We start from the raw sequence: 18344 nt of genomic DNA, 5'->3' as shown, positions 1-18344 counted from the left end.
AGCATTACCATTAATATTTACGTTTTAAAGAGTTATTTATTTATTCATTTGAGCATTTATTTCAGAAACTTTTACCATTTTCTTTATTATTGAACACTTCATTATGTGGACTCTAAGCTAACTGTCTTTTGTCAAAAACCACATTTCCCATGAGCCTTGAAACCACGGTCCCTGCTTTGAATGAGAGCGCCCCACAGGTTGTTCAGTGTGTAACAGGAGGGGACATGTAGCCACGCAGCTGTCAGTCAACAGGGCTGATGCGTAGTATGCTAAATGGGACGGCTTGTAAATATCTGGAGGCAGACTGAATCCCCCCCCCCTGAATTGGAAATCCTGGCATCTGAGGTCACGACCTTCCTGTTAAAACCAAATGGCCTAAACATGTGAGATACTTATTATAAATTGGCATGATTACTATTTCAGTGTTGACCAATGGTAATGTGCATTAGTGCTGTAGTAAGTGAATGTTGTGGTTGAACAATAGCATACCAGACAGGCCTTTAGCTTCCTGATTTAGACATGACTTGTGTCCTATCTTTTTGTTCTTATCATGAGTCTCAACATGCCTTTCATACCTTCCTCTTGTACAGCTTTAATGCCAGCTCTCCTGAGGCATCTGTAGTGCCCCGCTGCTGACTGAGCACCCGTTTTCTTTTCTCCTTTGAGAGCTTTCCTCCCTGTCTGGGTTTTTGATATCATTCATGACTGGAAATGCTCGCCCTCTTCTCATCTTAAAGCATCGTACACCTGTTTCCGTGCAGTTGGATTAGTGAAGCATCAAAGAAACTCATACGAGACGCTGACTCAGTGCAGCAGAAAACTGTACTACCTGGGAAAAAGCTTTTACATAATCAGGAAACCTGAACCCAGTCCACACTGACTTATTTGAGGACATAGTGAATATGTTTTATAATAAAATACTCCATTACTTTCTTGACATTAAGATTTTATTATGGGTATTTTACACAGATCAAAATGTGTCAAAGATTCTTTAACTTAGTTTAGAATGTCTGCAGGGTGGTAACCTTAAGCGTTGCCTATCATTCATATCAACATGTCAAATTACATGTAAACCTATTATACATTGTATTGGTTTTCTTAAGGCATAAAGTGATTGCAACCGCATTTCCTTTTGAACCCCTGTGTTTTACAATGACATCAACCTTAAGGTTACTTTGTCTTGTTAATATTATTAATAAAAACACACAGTTACAAATCATACAGTATAACAATAAGTGTCAAGTGAAAATCACAACACAAAAAAAGAATTTGCACAATATTTATTTAAGATTACATTATACTGTATATATATATATATATACCTCTCTGAAGAACCAGCACCTTACCGTGGTAGAGAGGTTTGTGTGCCCTGATGAACCTGGGGGCTGTGTTGTCTGGAACCTTGTGTTCCTGGTAGGGTCTCCCATGGCAAATTGGTCTCAGGCAAGGGGCCAGACTAAGATTGGTTCAAAAGACCTCATGAAAGGAAAAACAAGAAGTGAGGATACCCGGCCCGGAGGAAGCCCGGGGTCCCCTTCTGGAGCCAGGCCCAGAAGGAGGACTCGTCGGCGAGCGTCTGGTGGCCGGGCTTGCCACGGAGCCCGGCCGGGCCCAGCCCGAAAAGGCAACGTGGGCAACACCTCCGCTTCTCTGTCCCGCGGGCCCACCACCTACGGGAAACATCGATGGGGTCGGGTGCGCTGCCAGACGGGTGGCAGTGAAAGCGGAGGGTCTCGACGGACCAGACCCGGGCGGCAGAAGCTGGCTTTGGGGACGTGGAACGTCACCTCTCTGGGGGGGAAGGAGCCGGAGCTTGTGCGGGAGGTGGAGCGGTACCAGTTGGATCTGGTTAGGTGCTTCGTTGTTGGAGTTTACCCCAGTGGACGAGAGGGTCGCCTCCCTACGCCTGTGGGTTATGGGGGGGAAAACTCTGACTGTTGTGTGTGCTTATGCACCCAACAGCAGTTCAGAGTATTCGGCCTTCTTGGAGACCCTGGAAAGAGTCCTGTATGGGGCTCCTGAAGGGGACTCCTTAGTCTTGCTGGGAGACTTCAACGCACATGTGGGCAATGATGGAGACACTTGGAGGGGCGTGATTGGGAGGAACGGCCCCCCTGATCTGAACCGGAGTGGTGGTTTGTTACTGGACTTCTGTGCTAGTCATGGATTGGCCATAACAAACACCATGTTCGAACATAAGGATGCTCATAAGTGTACGTGGTACCAGAGCACCCTAGGCAGAAGGTCCATGATCGATTTCGTTATCGTATCATCGGACCTGAGGCCGTATGTTTTGGACACTCGGGTAAAGAGAGGGGCGGAGTTGTCAACTGATCACCATCTGGTGGTGAGTTGGGTCGAGTGGCGGGGGAAGCCTCTGGATAGACCTGGTAAGCCCAAACGTGTAGTTCGGGTGAACTGGGAACGTCTGGAGGAGGCCCAAGTTCAGGAGGCCTTCAACTCACACCTCCGGCGGAGCTTTTCGGGCATTCCTGTGGAGGTTGGGGACATTGAACCAGAGTGGTCGGTGTTCAAAGCCTCTATTGCCGAAGCCGCGGTGGGGAGCTGTGGTCTCAAGGTCTTAGGTGCCTCAAGGGGCGGTAACCCTCGAACCTCCTGGTGGACACCGGTGGTCAGGGAAGCCGTCCGACTGAAGAAGGAGGCCTTCAGGGATTTGTTATCCCGGGGGACTCCCGAAGCAGTTGCAAGGTACTGACAGGCCCGAAGGGCAGCAGCCTCATCCGTGGCCGAGGCAAAGCAGCGGGTGTGGGAGAAGTTCGGAGAAGACATGGAGAAGGACTTTCGGGCGGCACCAAAGTTGTTCTGGAAAACTGTCCGACACCTCAGGAGGGGGAAGCAGGGAACCATCCAAGCTGTGTACAGTAAGGATGGGACGTTGTTGACCTCAACTGATGGAGTGTTGGGACGTTGGAAGGAACACTTTGAGGAACTCCTGAACCCGACAACTCCGCCCTCTATGTTAGAGGCAGAGCTGGAGTATGACGGGGGATCAACGCCAATCTCCCGGGGGGAGGTCACTGAGGTCGTCAAACAACTCCACAGTGGCAAAGCCCCGGGGGTGGATGAGATCCGCCCGGAAATGCTGAAGGCTCTGGGTGTTGAGGGACTGTCATGGTTGACACGTCTCATCAACGTTGCGTGGAAGTCGGAAACGGTACCGAAGGAGTGGCAGACCGGGGTGGTGGTCCCCCTTTTCAAAAAGGGGGATCAGAGGGTGTGTGCCAATTACAGAGGCATCACACTACTCAGCCTCCCCGGGAAAGTTTACTCCAAGGTACTCGAAAGGAGGGTCAGGCCGATTGTCGAACCTCAGATTGAGGAGGAACAATGCGGATTCCGTCCTGGTCGTGGAACGACGGATCAGCTTTTTACTCTCGCAAGGATCCTGGAGGGGGCCTGGGAGTACGCTTATCCGGTCTACATGTGTTTTGTAGACTTGGAGAAGGCGTATGACCGGGTTCCCAGGGAGTTACTGTGGGAGGTGCTGCGGGAGTATGGGGTGAGGGGGTCTCTACTCAGGGCCATCCAATCTCTGTACTCCCAAAGCGAGAGCTGTGTCCGGGTCCTCGGCAGTAAGTCGGACCCATTTCCGGTGAGGGTTGGCCTCCGCCAGGGCTGCGCTTTGTCACCAATCCTGTTTGTAATATACATGGATCGTATTTCGAGGCGTAGTCGTGGGGGGGGGTTCTGCAGTTCGGTGGACTAAGGATTGCACCACTGCTTTTTGCAGATGATGTGGTTCTGATGGCTTCATCGGTCTGCGACCTTCAGCACTCACTGGATCGGTTCGCAACCGAGTGTGAAGCGGCTGGGATGAGGATCAGCACCTCCAAATCTGAGGCCATGGTTCTCAGCAGGAAACCGATGGACTGTCCACTCCAAGTAGGGAATGAGTCCTTACCCCAAGTGAAGGAGTTCAAGTATCTCGGGGTCTTGTTCTCGAGTGAGGGATCAATGGAGCGTGAGATGGGCCGGAGAATCGGAGCAGCGGGAGCGGTATTGCAGTCGCTTTACCGCACCGTTGTGACGAAAAGGGAGCTGAGCCGGAAGGCAAAGCTCTCTGTCTACCGGGCCATTTTCGTTCCTACCCTCACCTATGGTCATGAAGGATGGGTCATGACCGAAAGAACGAGATCGCGGATACAAGCGGCCGAGATGGGTTTCCTCCGCCGGGTGGCTGGTGTCTCCCTTAGAGATAAGGTGAGAAGTTCGGTCATCAGGGAGGGACTCGGAGTTGAGCCGCTCCTCCTTCGCGTCGAAAGAAGCCAGTTGAGGTGGTTCGGGCACCTAGTTAGGATGCCACCTGGGCGCCTCCCTAGGGAGGTGTTCCAGGCACGTCCAGCTGGGAAGAGACCAAGGGGTAGACCTAGGACCAGGTGGAGGGATTATATCTCTTCGCTGGCCTGGGAGCGCCTTGGGATCCCCCAGGCAGAGCTGGTTGATGTCGCCAGGGAAAAGAAAGTTTGGGGCTCTCTGCTGGAACTGCTACCCCCGCGACCCGACCACGGATAAGCGGGAGAAGATGGATGGATGGATATACTGTATATCATTATAATGTGCTTAATAGGTTAATTGCACAATTTCACAGCGATATAATCACTTTAATGTAGAAAATACTTATTTTTATAAATGTCCTAACTTATATTCTTTCAAGGTCACCATGCCATCTACTGTATGTCACTTAGTTTACTGAAATGGGTACTACTCATTGTTAGCCATGTTGTGTATTTTTATTTTTGTACTAATGTGTGCTTTACTTTTTAATTATTGAACGTCTCTTTCTCCCGGCTCATCGTGGGGAAGAAGGCGGTGGCGGTGGGTGTAGAAACAGTGAATTCCTACCCTGTGAAACAGAAAATCCAATGATGGAATGAGATCGTAAATAACAAAATAATATTCAAAAGGGTTCCTGTAACAATAATAACCTGGTGCAGCTAAGTGACATTTTTCAGTCGATCAGTTGAACTAAGATATTTTAATTCTTGCTCTGTTTTTACATTGCTGTATAATGTAAGTTTAATGTTTGCATGCGAATGGTTAGGCCTTAATCAAGACTGCTGATTTAACACTGGCATCCAAATCTTTCATCATCAAGAAGCTGGATCCAAACAGCTGATAAATGAAATTCAACTTATGCAAAGGGTTAGAGAAGAAATAATGGGAGAACAGCTGTTTTTTTTGTAAATTCCTGAGTCACAAACCCACACTCAGCAAAAGACAGAGAGGCTGTCAAAGGCAGGGTGAGAGGGAGGGACACTGAAGAGGGAGAAGGGGGGGAGAAGGGGTCTCACAGAGAGTGCACTGTTAGAGGACAGAAGAGTGTTAACAGCCAGCGTAGGTAGCTCACCGGACAAACAGTTCAGCAGCCACAAGTCAGACCGGAGAGTGAGAAACAGACAGGAAGGTTCACACTTTGTGAGGAGAGAAGCGGAGATTAGCAGCAGAGTGTGTTGGCTGTGTGTTGGTCAACAGGAGCTTTTGGTAGACAGGAAGAGGGCAGCCGAGCCTGAGGAGATGCTGTGAGGAAAACGTGCCAAGTGATGGAGCTTGAAGCAGCCAGCAGGCGGGCACAGCTATTCAGGTACAGCAATATGGCATCTTTATTATCATGTGTGTTTTATGCTATTCTGAGAAGTATTTGAACAGTGAAAAACTACTAATCCTGTATTACCATCAATTTATAGTAATTTCCACTTTGACATAAAAGACTGCTGTAGCTCAAGGTTAAGCAGAGTATTGTAAAGCTGCGACGTAATGTCTTATCTGACTTTTTCTAAGCTTTGCCCATGCTGTATTCACCCCTTTTATCTGTATGTGCCCATTTCCATTGTGTAAAGCCACATGAAAAAGATTGCGTACAATAATCCAGTATCTTCATGAGGGAATCTTCTAAATCAGTCAATTGTATGACAACGCCTTACGTCATTACTTTACTTATCAGGGTCAAAGGTTTAGTGATTATTTCCCTGACATTGAAAGACTTGAGAATGTTGGAGACATGCAAATGTTTTTTGTTGATGGAGAGGGTGGGATATTTTATTCAACATGCTCTGTGTCCAACTTCTCATGATGCTACGGAGTCCTCGGGCCCTACAAAGCGCACTCTGTGTTGTACACAGACCCACCGTTTGTCCTCCCCTCCATCCCTCTTTAGCATTTTAAGTCTTCCCCTCCCCGAGCGAGTCACCCCCGCTGATTAAGAAGGAGATTTTCCAAATACTTCACAACACCCACGTAACCCCCAGTGGCGTTGAGGTTGTTAGTCTCCACTCTCATCTCCTACAAACACTTGATTGTTTTCTTTGTTTACTCCGTGTCAGTTGTAGAGGATTGTGTTTGATACCAGTGTATATTGCGGTAGCCAAACCATGTGAAACCTCTGGTTCACCCACGAGTGCGTGTGGAGGCTCCGTGTGAGATGCTTCTCATGGATTTATATCTTCAAATTCATCTGGGCTGCTCTTTCACCGGGGTCAACGAAATCTGCACAGTTTAGAAAAGCTAAAAAACAAACCTTTGCTGAGGAAACAGGTGTTTAAAAAAGCTGAGAATGTGGTTTAAAATCTAATTATCAATAATTTTGGAGTTGACAAGTGAGTCAGTAAATGAAATGATTTCATTATTGCGTTATCAGCAAATACATAAAGTATTGTTCAAAAACATGTACAATTACATTTAATGAACTATTATAGACATACACACATAGTTTTGCAATTCAGAAAAATTCAAATTGTAGAAGAAACGTACCTTTTTCTAAATACATTCATATATAAATAAATAGTAATACAGTGAAAAGTATCTGTAGAACTAGATCTTGGCTTAATGAATACACTCAATATACAATTCACTTTATATATTACTATAAATAATAATTCAAGAAATAAAATAAAGAACTAAATAAGATGTAATTTCATATGCATATATTTCATCATAAGGGCCTGGCATACAAAAATACAAAAATGAACTGCACTTACTGCATTTTGGCAAAACATCTGAGCAGCATAAACTTTAAATTAACTTTAAAAAATGTGAGATTAAACTGAGTGCACATGTAGCAATAACAGAAGAAAGGAGTAAGGAAATGAATCATGGGTTGAAGAGTTGCAGGTGTAAGGAACGTGCTATCATGTGACCTGAAGTACAAAACCAAATCTGCTGATAAAACGTTGCGGCCTTGGCTTAAAGAGACAGCGTGACTCTCCCAAAAGACACAGTGCACACCCCCCCCCCCCCCCCCCCCACCCCCCCTCTCCAGGCTCTTTTATTTTGGGTTTCTGTCCTCAGCAGTCAACCCTGCAGTTTGGGACGCATTCCAAATGTCGTCTCTCATACCAAGCCGGCCCTGCTGCTATAGATTGGTTTTCACACGGTCCCGGGGCCCCTCCCTGCTACCATGGCGATGCAGCTGTCACCTGTCAGTTTGGTGGTGGGGAGCGCACTGGCTTGTTGTAGCTCAGAATAGAAATGTGGGAGAGTTTTAAGCTGGAAGTGTGAGAGCACAACACCGAGTCCCAGAGAAGATGAACAGTTGACGGGGGAAAAAATCTAAACTATATGGGAATGTGGCAAATGTGTCCATGGAGATTACATGGCGGTGTTCATGGACTGAATGCTTCTACAGAGGGATACTGAGTGTATTGGTAAGGCAGTTCATCAAATGTGTCCGCAGAGTATTGCTAAGAGTTGTTGTTCACGCTCGCACGTGACATGTGTATTTATAGTTTTAAAATGTTCATGTTATTATGGAAACTGGAAATTGTTTCTTCAGAGATTTTGGTAAACTTTAAATATTCAAGTGTGCGTCCTATTGTATGTGATGTCATTACGTTGTTGGTGTTTCAGTTAAAAAATCCACTTCTATTAAGATATTGTGTGTTTATTTATGTTTGTGTACACTTAGTACATACTGTATCCTCTTTTGAACACACCTGTGTATGAAATAACCTGGTTGAAGTCCACTTTAGGCCTTAGTTTGGGTGCTAAAACCTACATTTTGGAGTACATTTTGCATCCAGTTCTGAAATGTATGACAGGGGTTTGTGACTGTGATAGTCCTCTAGTGAACGCATCTTCGATTTTAATTTGTGTGTGTCTATTTTGTTGGCTTTAACTGCTTTCTATATGTTATTGTTGTCAATGCAGAATGGATGATCAGGATAGAGTCAGCCAAACATCCAGCGTGGCAACCATTTCCTACTTTCCCGTCATGCAGGTTAGTTAACATGTTCTATCCTTATGTGCACATGGACAGCTTATTAAGAGCCTGTGAGTGCATGAATATGTATTATTATCATCCTTTGCTAACAGGAATGTGATGGAAGGGTGCAAACCTTTGGGAAAAGATGTCAGTCTGCCAGGAGAGATCCCAACTGCTCTGTGGTCATCAGAGGATGGCTCAACAAAAAAGCAAGTTTCTATGGTGTGCTTAACAATTCATAAGTTCATGTAAACGTGTAACTGTTTTAACATGAACCTAATGTATGTCTCTCCTGCAGGACAGCTCTGGTTTGAAGCTATGGAAGAGAAGGTGGTTTGTCCTCTCCAACTACTGTCTGTATTACTATAAAGGTACACATCCCATGGCCCAGCTCTTTGTCTGAAATTAAACCATGTCATGTGCTCTGACACCAATGATCTCTTTTGTTCACTTGTATTTATTGTTCCATGCCAGACAGTAGAGAAGAGTCTGTGATGGGTAGCATCCCACTCCCGAGCTACAAAATCCTGTTCTGCACACCACGGGAATGCAAGAACAGAAAGTTCACATTCAAGGTATCATCATACTCGTACAAACAATAAATACATTGTTAACATTTGATTTGAAGTCTCACACTTTAAAACTGTTGTTGATCACATGAATCAACTTTTATACAGGAACTACACTGGCTTCACTGAGCACACTATATTTTACACACATTCAACCAGGCCAAATTAAGAATTTAAAGGATAATATTCAACAGTGAAACATTGTGAATGATTTCTGTAAACCCAGGTGGTGCACCAGGGAATGCGCTCTTACTTCTTCAGCGCGGACACTCAGGAGGACATGCTGGGTTGGGTCCGAGCCCTCAGTCAGTCTGCTGCAATGGAGTCCAACAGCTCCCTTAACAGGTGAAAGCCCATTCACTTTGCATGAGATATACACACTAAATATCAAGCATTTTGTCATGATTGAGCCTATTTTTATCTATCTGATCCTTTCAGGCGCTGCTCAAGTTATCAGGACTTCACACACATAGGTGGCAGCACTGAATCAGTGGATTTCCCAAGAACCCCCTCTGATGGAGAGGACCCCTCCCAGAGACACAGGAACGTCAGCAGGACTCTGAGCGAACCGAGCCACCTCGCTGGTGGGAGGATGGCGGCGTCGCGCTCGGAGCCGAGGGGGAGGCGGAGTGTGCGTCAGAGAAACAGCAGGTTGTCAAAAGGCACACATTTAAATCCCAGTGGTTTACTTTGAGGTGAAATCCTCTGAGTATCATCCCAGCTTTGTCATGTCTGGTCTGTTTTCTCTTCAAATAGAACACCCAGCCCTCCTGAATTTAGCAGAAGAAGAGCTTGTGATCCACACCAAGAGGAAGACTATCTTCCCGGTCAAATCACACCACCCATGCAGACAGAAATGATCAGAACAGGTTCTTTGAGCTCAAGAGGTCAGCTGGGGTCGCGACCTCATACACCGGTGGGAAGGGTTGACATTCGGCCTAACGACGACTCTGCCACGGGGCCAAATACTCTGTACTACGCACCTGCCTCCCCTCTGCTGGAGTTCAAATCCACTCCGACCACTCCAGTCACGGAAAGATGGCAGAGCATAAGCAAGGTCAGGAAGATATGAATGTATCTTAATTATACAATCTAAATCAGGGGTGTCCAAACTACGGTCCGGGGACCAAATGCTGCCTGCGGACCATTTTGAATCGGCCCTCACTCAGCAAATTAAGTATAATAAACGTCTGCTTGTCTTGTATTTTACTTCTTAAATATATATGTTCAAATATATCATGGTATTCATGTGTTAATAAGCCCAATTTTCAAATAAATGCAGTCAATTAAAGTTGAAAACATGTTCTAATAAATCTAAGTTGAGAAGAAAAAAAACAAATTGACATAACAAGCTTGAAATATACTCTTCATATTTCCTCTTATTATAAGCAATCTGAAGCTTCTGTTTTACGGAATGAGCTGAATAATAAATGAAACCCCCTGGGGAGCTGTTCTTTTCTTAAAGCATTTTCAAGTATCAAGAATAATTAACCTATTGGATTGACTTTTCCAACTTATAAGAGAACTTATGAGGCAAAATACCTCTAGTAGTCGCCCAGCCCTTCTTATATTTTTTTCTGTGTGTGGCCCTCTGTGAAAAAAATGTGGACACCCCTGATCTAAATAGTATGGGCTTAATAATGACTATGATGGCTGTGTCTTGTGATTCCTCCGATTTATGTTTATTTTTTTTAGTAACAGATGTGAGGTCTCTTCTCATCTCTATCTCCTCTCACCTTTTCGTTTAATATTTTACAGCCTATACCCACCTATGGGTCTGTCCTCCATATCTCGAGTGGGAGACGACCTTTAGGAAAGGTGACTATAGTATGAACAACACATTTAATGTACACATCCAGACTAATGTGCAGCAGTCTACTGTAACTGTTTGTATAATGCAATGTGTTCTCTTATCATCTGCATACTGTCTCTTCCTTCAGAGCTGCTCTACAGGGGCACATGCAGACTTACTGCCCCCTTTGCCCCCCTCAGCCAGGGCCCCACATGCTCCCCAGCACCCACACCACCATCACCACCACCATCATCACCATCACCGCAGCAATTTGTCTGTTTGTGTGCTACCGCAAGCTATGGTACAGTCTGCTGGCCTCCGTGTTCCTCTGGTGTCTTTGTGTGGTACACATTTAAACCTGTGTTGTGTTTTTGTTTGTCTTCTCAAACAAAAGTATTGTTTTTGTAGAATTTGTGCTGCGGACTGACAGTTTATGTCAATGTAATATATTGTATTGTCACTAATGCTTGTTATATCAGTTTAATATGTGACCGATTAATCATATATTGTGCTCATTCTTTAAATGTGATTAGTTGTGGTTTCTTTGAGTTCTGCCATGTGCATGACTCGTGAAATTAGTGTTACATAAAGCAGCTGGTTGCTAAGTTGCAAATGTATTTTTCTTTCTAATTCATGACCTTGGCCACTGTTGCTTGTGCTGCTCCGTTTTTACATTCAAGCTTTAACCAACTGTAGTCAACACAAACACATTACAGAAAACTCATAAAGGATCTGTTAACAATCACATATTGTTAAAGCTAGTGAACAGGATGAAGAAATATCAACACATCACTGTTTTTGATTAGAATTGTTTAACAAAATGATAACTTTGATACATTTCAGCCTCCAAAGCCTGAACCCCCCCCAATCAGGCCTCTTGAAAGTGATGCAGACGTGAGTATTCACAACGTTTCATATGGCTCTTACCGGCCCCAGAGTATGTTGCCATTATTTATGTTATTGGATGTTCTATTTTGCCTCTTCAGGTTGTGTTGACAAGGTTGTGTGGGTGTGACAAGCTGCTCCAGTCTCTGTCTGTAGAGCTGGCCCAGCTGCAAATGGATAAGGTGAAGAATAACTCTAAAGGACTACAAATGAAAGGCTGTTTAAAGCATGTTGTGACTTTAAGAATACAAATTATAACGTTTTCTTTCAATGTTGCAGGATAGCGTCCAGTGTGCATTAGAGGTGTCCAGACTGGAGCTGGAGGAGTGGAAAAGTCAGGGACCGAGGGCACAGGAAGAGGCGCTGACCCAGAAGGGTTTGCTGCAGGAAGAGCTGGTCACAATCAGGGCCAAGATGTGTGATGTATCATTGGTATGTATCCACCAAAATCAGACGAATAATGAAATCAACTGTAGATTCTCCAGTGTTTTTATTTGTATTACATATATGTATACAAATATATTGGGGGTTTTCTCACAAATGTTCATTCAGGAAATGGAAAGGGTGTGGAGTCAATATGAAAGAATGGAGAGTGAACTGTGGGTTATACGTTCACACCTGCAGCACATCTGTAACTTTGGAGTGCCACAGGTATTTAAAATGTACAAAAAGCATGTGTCGTGATGTGTTTGTACTTTTTAGTCATTGACCTTGGTCAGAATTAAGAATTGGTGAACCTTCATATGTCACATGCAGACTCATTAAAATAAACAGCAACCCATCTACATTTTTCCACCAACGTTTTAAGAAATACCATTAGAATTGTTCTCACAAATCAATTACAACAATATTTGTAGCGATGGGGGGTTAAAGAGACAGTGTCCACACAGAGGGTGAATACAGGTGTATTCAAACAGGCAGTATGAGAAAAATATAGTGCTTTTTGAAAACTAAAGGATGCCAAAAAATACAATCATAAACCTAAAATGCGCATAATATGTCCCCCTTTAAAAGATTCATATCAATGTTCTGGTTTTTAGGACCAGTCTCAGGCCCAGAGAGAGCTGTGGATGATGGAGGACATCCTGGCTGGACTAAAGATCAACAGGGATCACTTCCGCTTCCTGCTGGGACTGCAGAGGCACCACTGTAAGCATCTGCTTTCCCGTCACTGTCATGCTGAGAGTCTGTGACTAGAATACTGTATCATTGTTCCTGTGAAGTGTAAGAGGTAACAACAATGTCAGTGTTTTCTGGCATGCAGTTTGATTTTGAAGTCTCAAAAGTTGAATTACTCCTTGCTTCCAGTTGGTGTCGCCATTGCATAAAGGAATCTGGTTCCTCTGGATTATGCACCTGAGACTTGACAATAGATGAACAGTGTCAGTACTTTTACCTTTTCTATCACCCCCCCCCACACACAGTGTTCCAGCCATCATCTCCACATCCTGGATCTCCTGGCTCTCCCACAGAGAGGATGCAGAGTGGACTGCAAATGGTACGACTTCTGTCCATTGTTTCATTTTCACCAAGCCCTGACATCAGCTCTCTGCTAATGCTGGGGAGATGAAGTACACTCAATGCAAAGGTCAAATACTTCTATTAGTAGACAATGAACAGGCCTGCAATTATACTACATATAGATATTTGTACTGCTGATTTATTTGTGATGCCATGGGTTTATATGTCTTGCTCTCCTTTTTTCAAGTTAGTCACGATTTATGGCTACTAAAGCGATCAGTATAAAACAATCTGCAGGATTCACAGGCCAGAATCTTCTGTGCCATATGTGTTGTCTTCCATCATATCTAGACTAGGACTGTCAGATTTTCACTTTGTGCATGATGATTAATGCGATCAATATTTCATTTTAAATAAATGATAGTTATTTTTTTTAAACCTGTATATTGTGAAACTTCTAATCTAGACGTGTGTAATAGTATTTCTTAATCTGGAATGGTTGCAGTAACATCTTCTATCAAACCCCTTGTGACAATGATCTCTCAGGATGAGGAGGAGGAGCCCCCACTCCGCCCCCCGTTACCCCAGGAGCTGCAGGAGAGCTTCCAGAGCAGGGATCGGGGCCATGGCTGGACAGAGTCACCATATGAGGTGTGAAAAAAAGACATTATCAATGGCAAGCATGTGCAAGATAGAATATTATAACATATGTCTGCTTATGTTTCAGGCGATCTACAGCCATACTTGTGACCCCGCACAGAGAGGAGGACACAGCCAGCCTGACCTCCTAAGTGTGAAATCACAGAGAGACTCGTTTGGTTGGTACACATTCAATATCAATGTGATACATAAAAGTAGTGATATTAATCTACAGTGGCCAGTAGATTAATATTTTCTAATATTTCATAAAGCTTTGATATGTTCATGCAAAGCTGTTTATTTCCTTTGTCTTGTCTTCCTAACTTCTCTTCCTTCCTGTCACTCTCTCCTCCCACCCATCCTCACTCCCCCTCTCTTATCCTTCTCCTCCTCTTTCCCCATTTTCCTTTTCAGAATCTGGTTCAAAGTGGATCCCGCCAGATGCAACAAACCAATCAACCAAGGTTTGATTTCCTGTTTGCTGGTTATAACTAAATAATGCCTTCTGAAATGTGGTCCAAAATGCTCCAAATATAGAAGCAGATTATTCCTCCTTGCAATCACAGCCAATTTCAAATTATTTGATTCTCTCATCTTTCTTGCAATTAGGGCATGTTGCAGTGCCTGTTGTAGCCGAGAGGGGGAGGCAGAGGCACGCATCTCAATGCAGTAACTCAGTCTTGTCACATTTGCCACCCAACCCCCCTTCTCACATGCTCAAACATACATATATGTGAATATACAGATGCAGCTGTATGCCCATGTAGCTCTGCAGAAACACATATGCAAATACATTCTGGTTCTTGCTTTACCTTCTGTACCCGCATATTGCTGGGGTGCAGGGTTCATGAATGACTCAAATTCTGAAAAAAATGTTTTTCCTAGAAGATGAAGATGAGTGAAGAAGAGCAGCTCGAACGGATAAAGAGGAATCAGGAGAGGGTGAATAAGAAGAAACCCCCAATACATGGTTCTGGACAAAGTTTGGAGACAAGAGAGGAGGTCTGGCAAATGATTAATCAGTACAACTGACTGATAACCTGCATTGTGTACTAATATACATGTACTGATCTATCTCTGTGTTTCCTCAGGCTCCCTTTCCTATAAGGGTGACCCGAGTTGTTACAGCTGTACTGCCGTCCTCCCTTGTGGCCAGGCGGGTTTCTGTTGAGGATCCCCCACCTGAGCTCGACAACCCACTGCCCGAGCAGATCCCCCCTGAGATGCAGGAAACATTTTTGAATAAGCCATCCAGGCGTCTGGTGCTGGAGGGTCCTGATCAGAGGCGTTCCTCTGCAGAGATTCACCATGATCAGGCTGTTCGAAAGGCAAACAGGCAGCAGCAGCAGGGAGGGTTGAGGTCCCCAAAGAGGGAGTCACGGTCAGAAAAGACCTCCAGGAATCAACTCAGAGACCAAGAAGGTTTAGGAAATGGAAGTGAGAGCTTCGACGTCAGGGTAAGGAATAACAACAAAAATATCCACATGATAACAGCATATTCATTAAGATTAAATCATCATAATTGTATATGTTCTTGTCAATTATAGTTTACACAAACATTGATTTTGTTGTCAATGCCCTTGCTTTCTCATTGTTTAGCAACACACACAAAAATGTATGTAGAAAAGTATTGTGGTGAAAACCCTTCCCCATGGAATAAACAAAATGTACGCTGTGTTACCCAAAATAGTTAAGTTACTTACAGTATTTGGGGTCAACAAGAGGGTCAAACTCCTTTTTACGCCTCCTATTGGCTTACTACTCCCAGTAAACTTAAAGTACAGAAATGCAAATATAATTATTTGGGATTTAGAAACATGTTTAATAGCTGTAGTCTCCGATTGCTAGGAGGAGAGATGTTGCACACAGCACAATGTTTCTCGATTGCTTGGGGTGGTTTTTACCTTAGTCAAAAAACAGTTGATGCTCTAAATGGGATATAGGAACGCCTTTGGCAAATAGGTTCTGCCATAACTCACTTCTTTCTGGTGTCATTTAAATGTTTTGAGCTGTTAAAGAGTGTCTAATGTGTCAATGCTTGAACAGACAGATGAATGGCGCTCTGCCCTCCTGACCCCTGACATGAGCCCTGACCTCTGTCTGACCCCTGAACAGCGAGAGGCCAAACTTCGTCGTGTTGAACGAATAAGGGAGAGAGTCATAAAAAGGTGGGATTTATTTTAGTTAAACGCATGTCTATATACACTTATAATACTGGGTTTATATCGTCCATAAATGTGTTGATCTTTCTCTATCTATCTATCCATCTATATATCTATCTATCTATATATCGATCTATCTATCTATCTATCTATCTATCTATCTATCTATATATCTATATATCTATATATCTATCTATCTATATATCGATCTATCTATCTATATCTATATCTATCTATCTATCTATTAGCGCAGTCAGACAGAGTGCCACTTCACACGATCAACTGCCGATCAGGGGGGAGGGGCAGGAAGTTCCCCCTGACACGGCTAGAAAACAAAGGATGAAATCAGGTACGAATTTCCCATCATATTACCAATAACTGAAACATAATACATATATATATATATTGCTATTTATATAAATAGCAATTCCTATTTAGATTAATAGCAATATCTAAAAGCATACTACCAATGCATTAAGTTAACGGCAAATGTTGGTCTGTTTTCAGGCCAGAGATCCTATGATGGCTATGGAAGCTGTGATCATATCCGAGGTTCTGCAGAACTTCAGCGCTCTAGTGGAACATGTCACGCTGAAGACGAAAGAGAAGCACATGTGAAAAAATCGAAAGGTCAACTCAAACTTGGAAACAAAACACAGGACAAAGATCACAGTGGAAGAACAGGGGTTGCCAAATCTAAAATCAGACGCCCAGCTTCACCCTATCACATCTCATCTATGACTGTCCACCAGAAAGATGGAGGCAAGGGGTTCACGAGATGCAAGGATGGAGAGGAGAAAAAGTTTGAAGACCCTGACGCTGATGATCGTGATGGGGATTTTTCATCCTCCGATCTGAGAGCCAAGTGGTTTCTCTCCACCAACCAGTGGAAAGGCTTACCTATGCCTATGGACGCGTGCAATGAAGAGATATCAGACGTCGAGAACCAAACGGCAGGCACTGATGACCTGACTGACTCCAATGCAATGTCATTGTCAGTCAGTGAAAGCTTAGAGAAAATGAAAGAGAACCACTCACTCTTCTATAAGATTGCATGTGATATCTGTATTTCAGACACAGATATAACAAAGACTGATGGCATCAGCCAAACATCATCGAGGCCAGAAGAAGAACTGCTGATCACTGAATCTCTCTTAGACGAGGTGATCCATAGTATCGGGAGATCTTTCAAACAACAGAGCCTCCAAGAATCAAGACTACATATGCCATCAGACGTAGATGAAAATAGTCTCTCAATAAATGATGAACTCCAAGATTCAACCGAGGACAACGCAGTGTCAAATACCTCAGCGAATTTAGAAAAAGATGACGACACCTCAAGGCAGAACAGCCCGTTGGAAGTTAAAGAAATGGTCCATGGAGATCCTGTTCAGGACACCAATTCTGATCAGGCCCTGGATGAATCTGCAAAGAAAAGAGAAGAAAAAAGTGGGACGAAAGAGTCAGAAGACAGCAAAGTGGACCGAGAGAGAGCTGAAGAGCGGAAGACATGTCAAAGTATAATTGAGGAGGACAAAGACACAGTCCCAGAAGGAGGCAACAACCGCTCCATCACTCCATCAGGCTCTGTGTATGAGGGCCAACGTTTGATTCGGAGCGCCTCTTTTGGGAAGGCACGAGTTACGGTATTAAGGACAAGTTTGTAGAAGCAAGAACGGCAAAGGCTTAAGGAGCTTAAATGAACGAACTTGGAAAGGACAAGTGATTAATGGTAAAGAATTGAATGAGGAGAAGGACCTGGTGTGATTGAAAGAATTTGGACCTGACTTTTCATAGAAACTGTAAGATGGGAACATTTAGGAATAGTTGGTGGTAAGTTAGAACATTGCCCTTAAACATAATACATGGTTTGAAATGGATGAAGATATAATAGAAAGTCTTACGAATATTTAATGAGAACAAAAACTATGTTTTCAAATACAGTGTTGTTGTTTCACTTAATGGAGAACATCAAGTGTAAAAAAATGCCGAGTATAGGTTAACTCTTTCATTCCTCTCCAAACATGCTTTTAACATAACACTGGAGTACACATGATTGCTGCTGGTGGATGGCAACATAACCGTGTTATTGTCACCATAACAAATTGTGTTTTGTATCTCAAATATCCTGATTAATAAACTCCTATGTGCTAGAAACACGCTTATGTTCTCTTTTTGCACATCTCCTTTTTTTTGTTTTTGCTCAATCAAAGTCCCCCTCTGGTGCTGAGGTGCTGCCCTGATGCAGAATTACACAGAGCCAGTGAAAATGCCTTTGTCACTTTAAATCCTTGCCGTGTCTCAGTCGATGACATCATTGTCTGAGAACACATTACATCACCCCTTCCCAGGCTCTCTCTCTTAAAGACAGCACCACCTTATGTTTACAGGGCTGCACACACATGCACACATACAAACAGAGAGAGAGAAAGACACGCTTTTCTGTTTACAAATGTGATATCAGTATCAACATGCATATTAATTCAGGACAATGCCCATACTGTAGATGCGGGCGATTAAAAAAGCTACAAGTTGGCATTTGGATACAAAGACATTACTTTGAAACATACTACTGACAATATTGAATATTCCTGGCATGTCACAGTATAAAGACTTCC

The 18344-nt window shown here is 43.7% G+C and overlaps 1 protein-coding gene across 4 annotated transcripts; it reads left to right on the top strand.

Moving 5' to 3' along the window:
• Positions 1-5348: 5348 nt before the first annotated feature.
• Positions 5349-17877, top strand: plekha4 (pleckstrin homology domain containing A4). 4 transcript variants are annotated; one of them, XM_034107295.1, is made up of 24 exons: positions 5349-5602; positions 8164-8233; positions 8329-8427; positions 8517-8589; positions 8693-8793; positions 9014-9132; positions 9226-9438; positions 9544-9844; positions 10546-10605; positions 10728-10880; positions 11423-11473; positions 11566-11646; positions 11744-11896; positions 12017-12115; positions 12505-12613; positions 12889-12962; positions 13472-13576; positions 13653-13743; positions 13979-14028; positions 14453-14566; positions 14656-15021; positions 15611-15732; positions 15975-16075; positions 16234-17877. In XM_034107295.1, the coding sequence occupies exons 1-24, from the start codon at positions 5562-5564 to the stop codon at positions 17391-17393; spliced, it is 3906 nt and encodes a 1301-aa protein (XP_033963186.1). In that variant the 5' UTR covers positions 5349-5561; the 3' UTR covers positions 17394-17877. The 4 variants fall into 4 exon arrangements, with proteins under 4 accessions (XP_033963186.1, XP_033963185.1, XP_033963188.1 ...); XM_034107294.1 differs by having other exon boundaries at positions 14450-14566; XM_034107296.1 differs by lacking the exon at positions 5349-5602 and adding an exon at positions 7435-7661 and having other exon boundaries at positions 14450-14566.
• Positions 17878-18344: the final 467 nt, after the last annotated feature.

The sequence above is a fragment of the Pseudochaenichthys georgianus genome, chromosome 19 (genome assembly GCF_902827115.2).
Source record: "Pseudochaenichthys georgianus chromosome 19, fPseGeo1.2, whole genome shotgun sequence".
NCBI lineage: Eukaryota > Metazoa > Chordata > Actinopteri > Perciformes > Channichthyidae > Pseudochaenichthys > Pseudochaenichthys georgianus.
Note: the sequence above shows the minus strand (reverse complement) of the source record. Positions and strands in the feature narration are given on the sequence as shown.

What these genes read in the sequence shown, in the direction of transcription:
- plekha4 (XM_034107294.1), top strand. Translation starts at nt 5,562, where the DNA reads ATGGAGCTTGAAGCAGCCAGCAGGCGGGCACAGCTATTCAG. An exon ending in AGGCGGGCACAGCTATTCAG is followed by an intron (nt 5,603 to 8,163) that starts GTACAGCAATAT and finishes TTGTCAATGCAG; the next exon opens with AATGGATGATCAGGATAGAG. An exon ending in GGAGACGACCTTTAGGAAAG is followed by an intron (nt 10,606 to 10,727) that starts GTGACTATAGTA and finishes CTCTTCCTTCAG; the next exon opens with AGCTGCTCTACAGGGGCACA.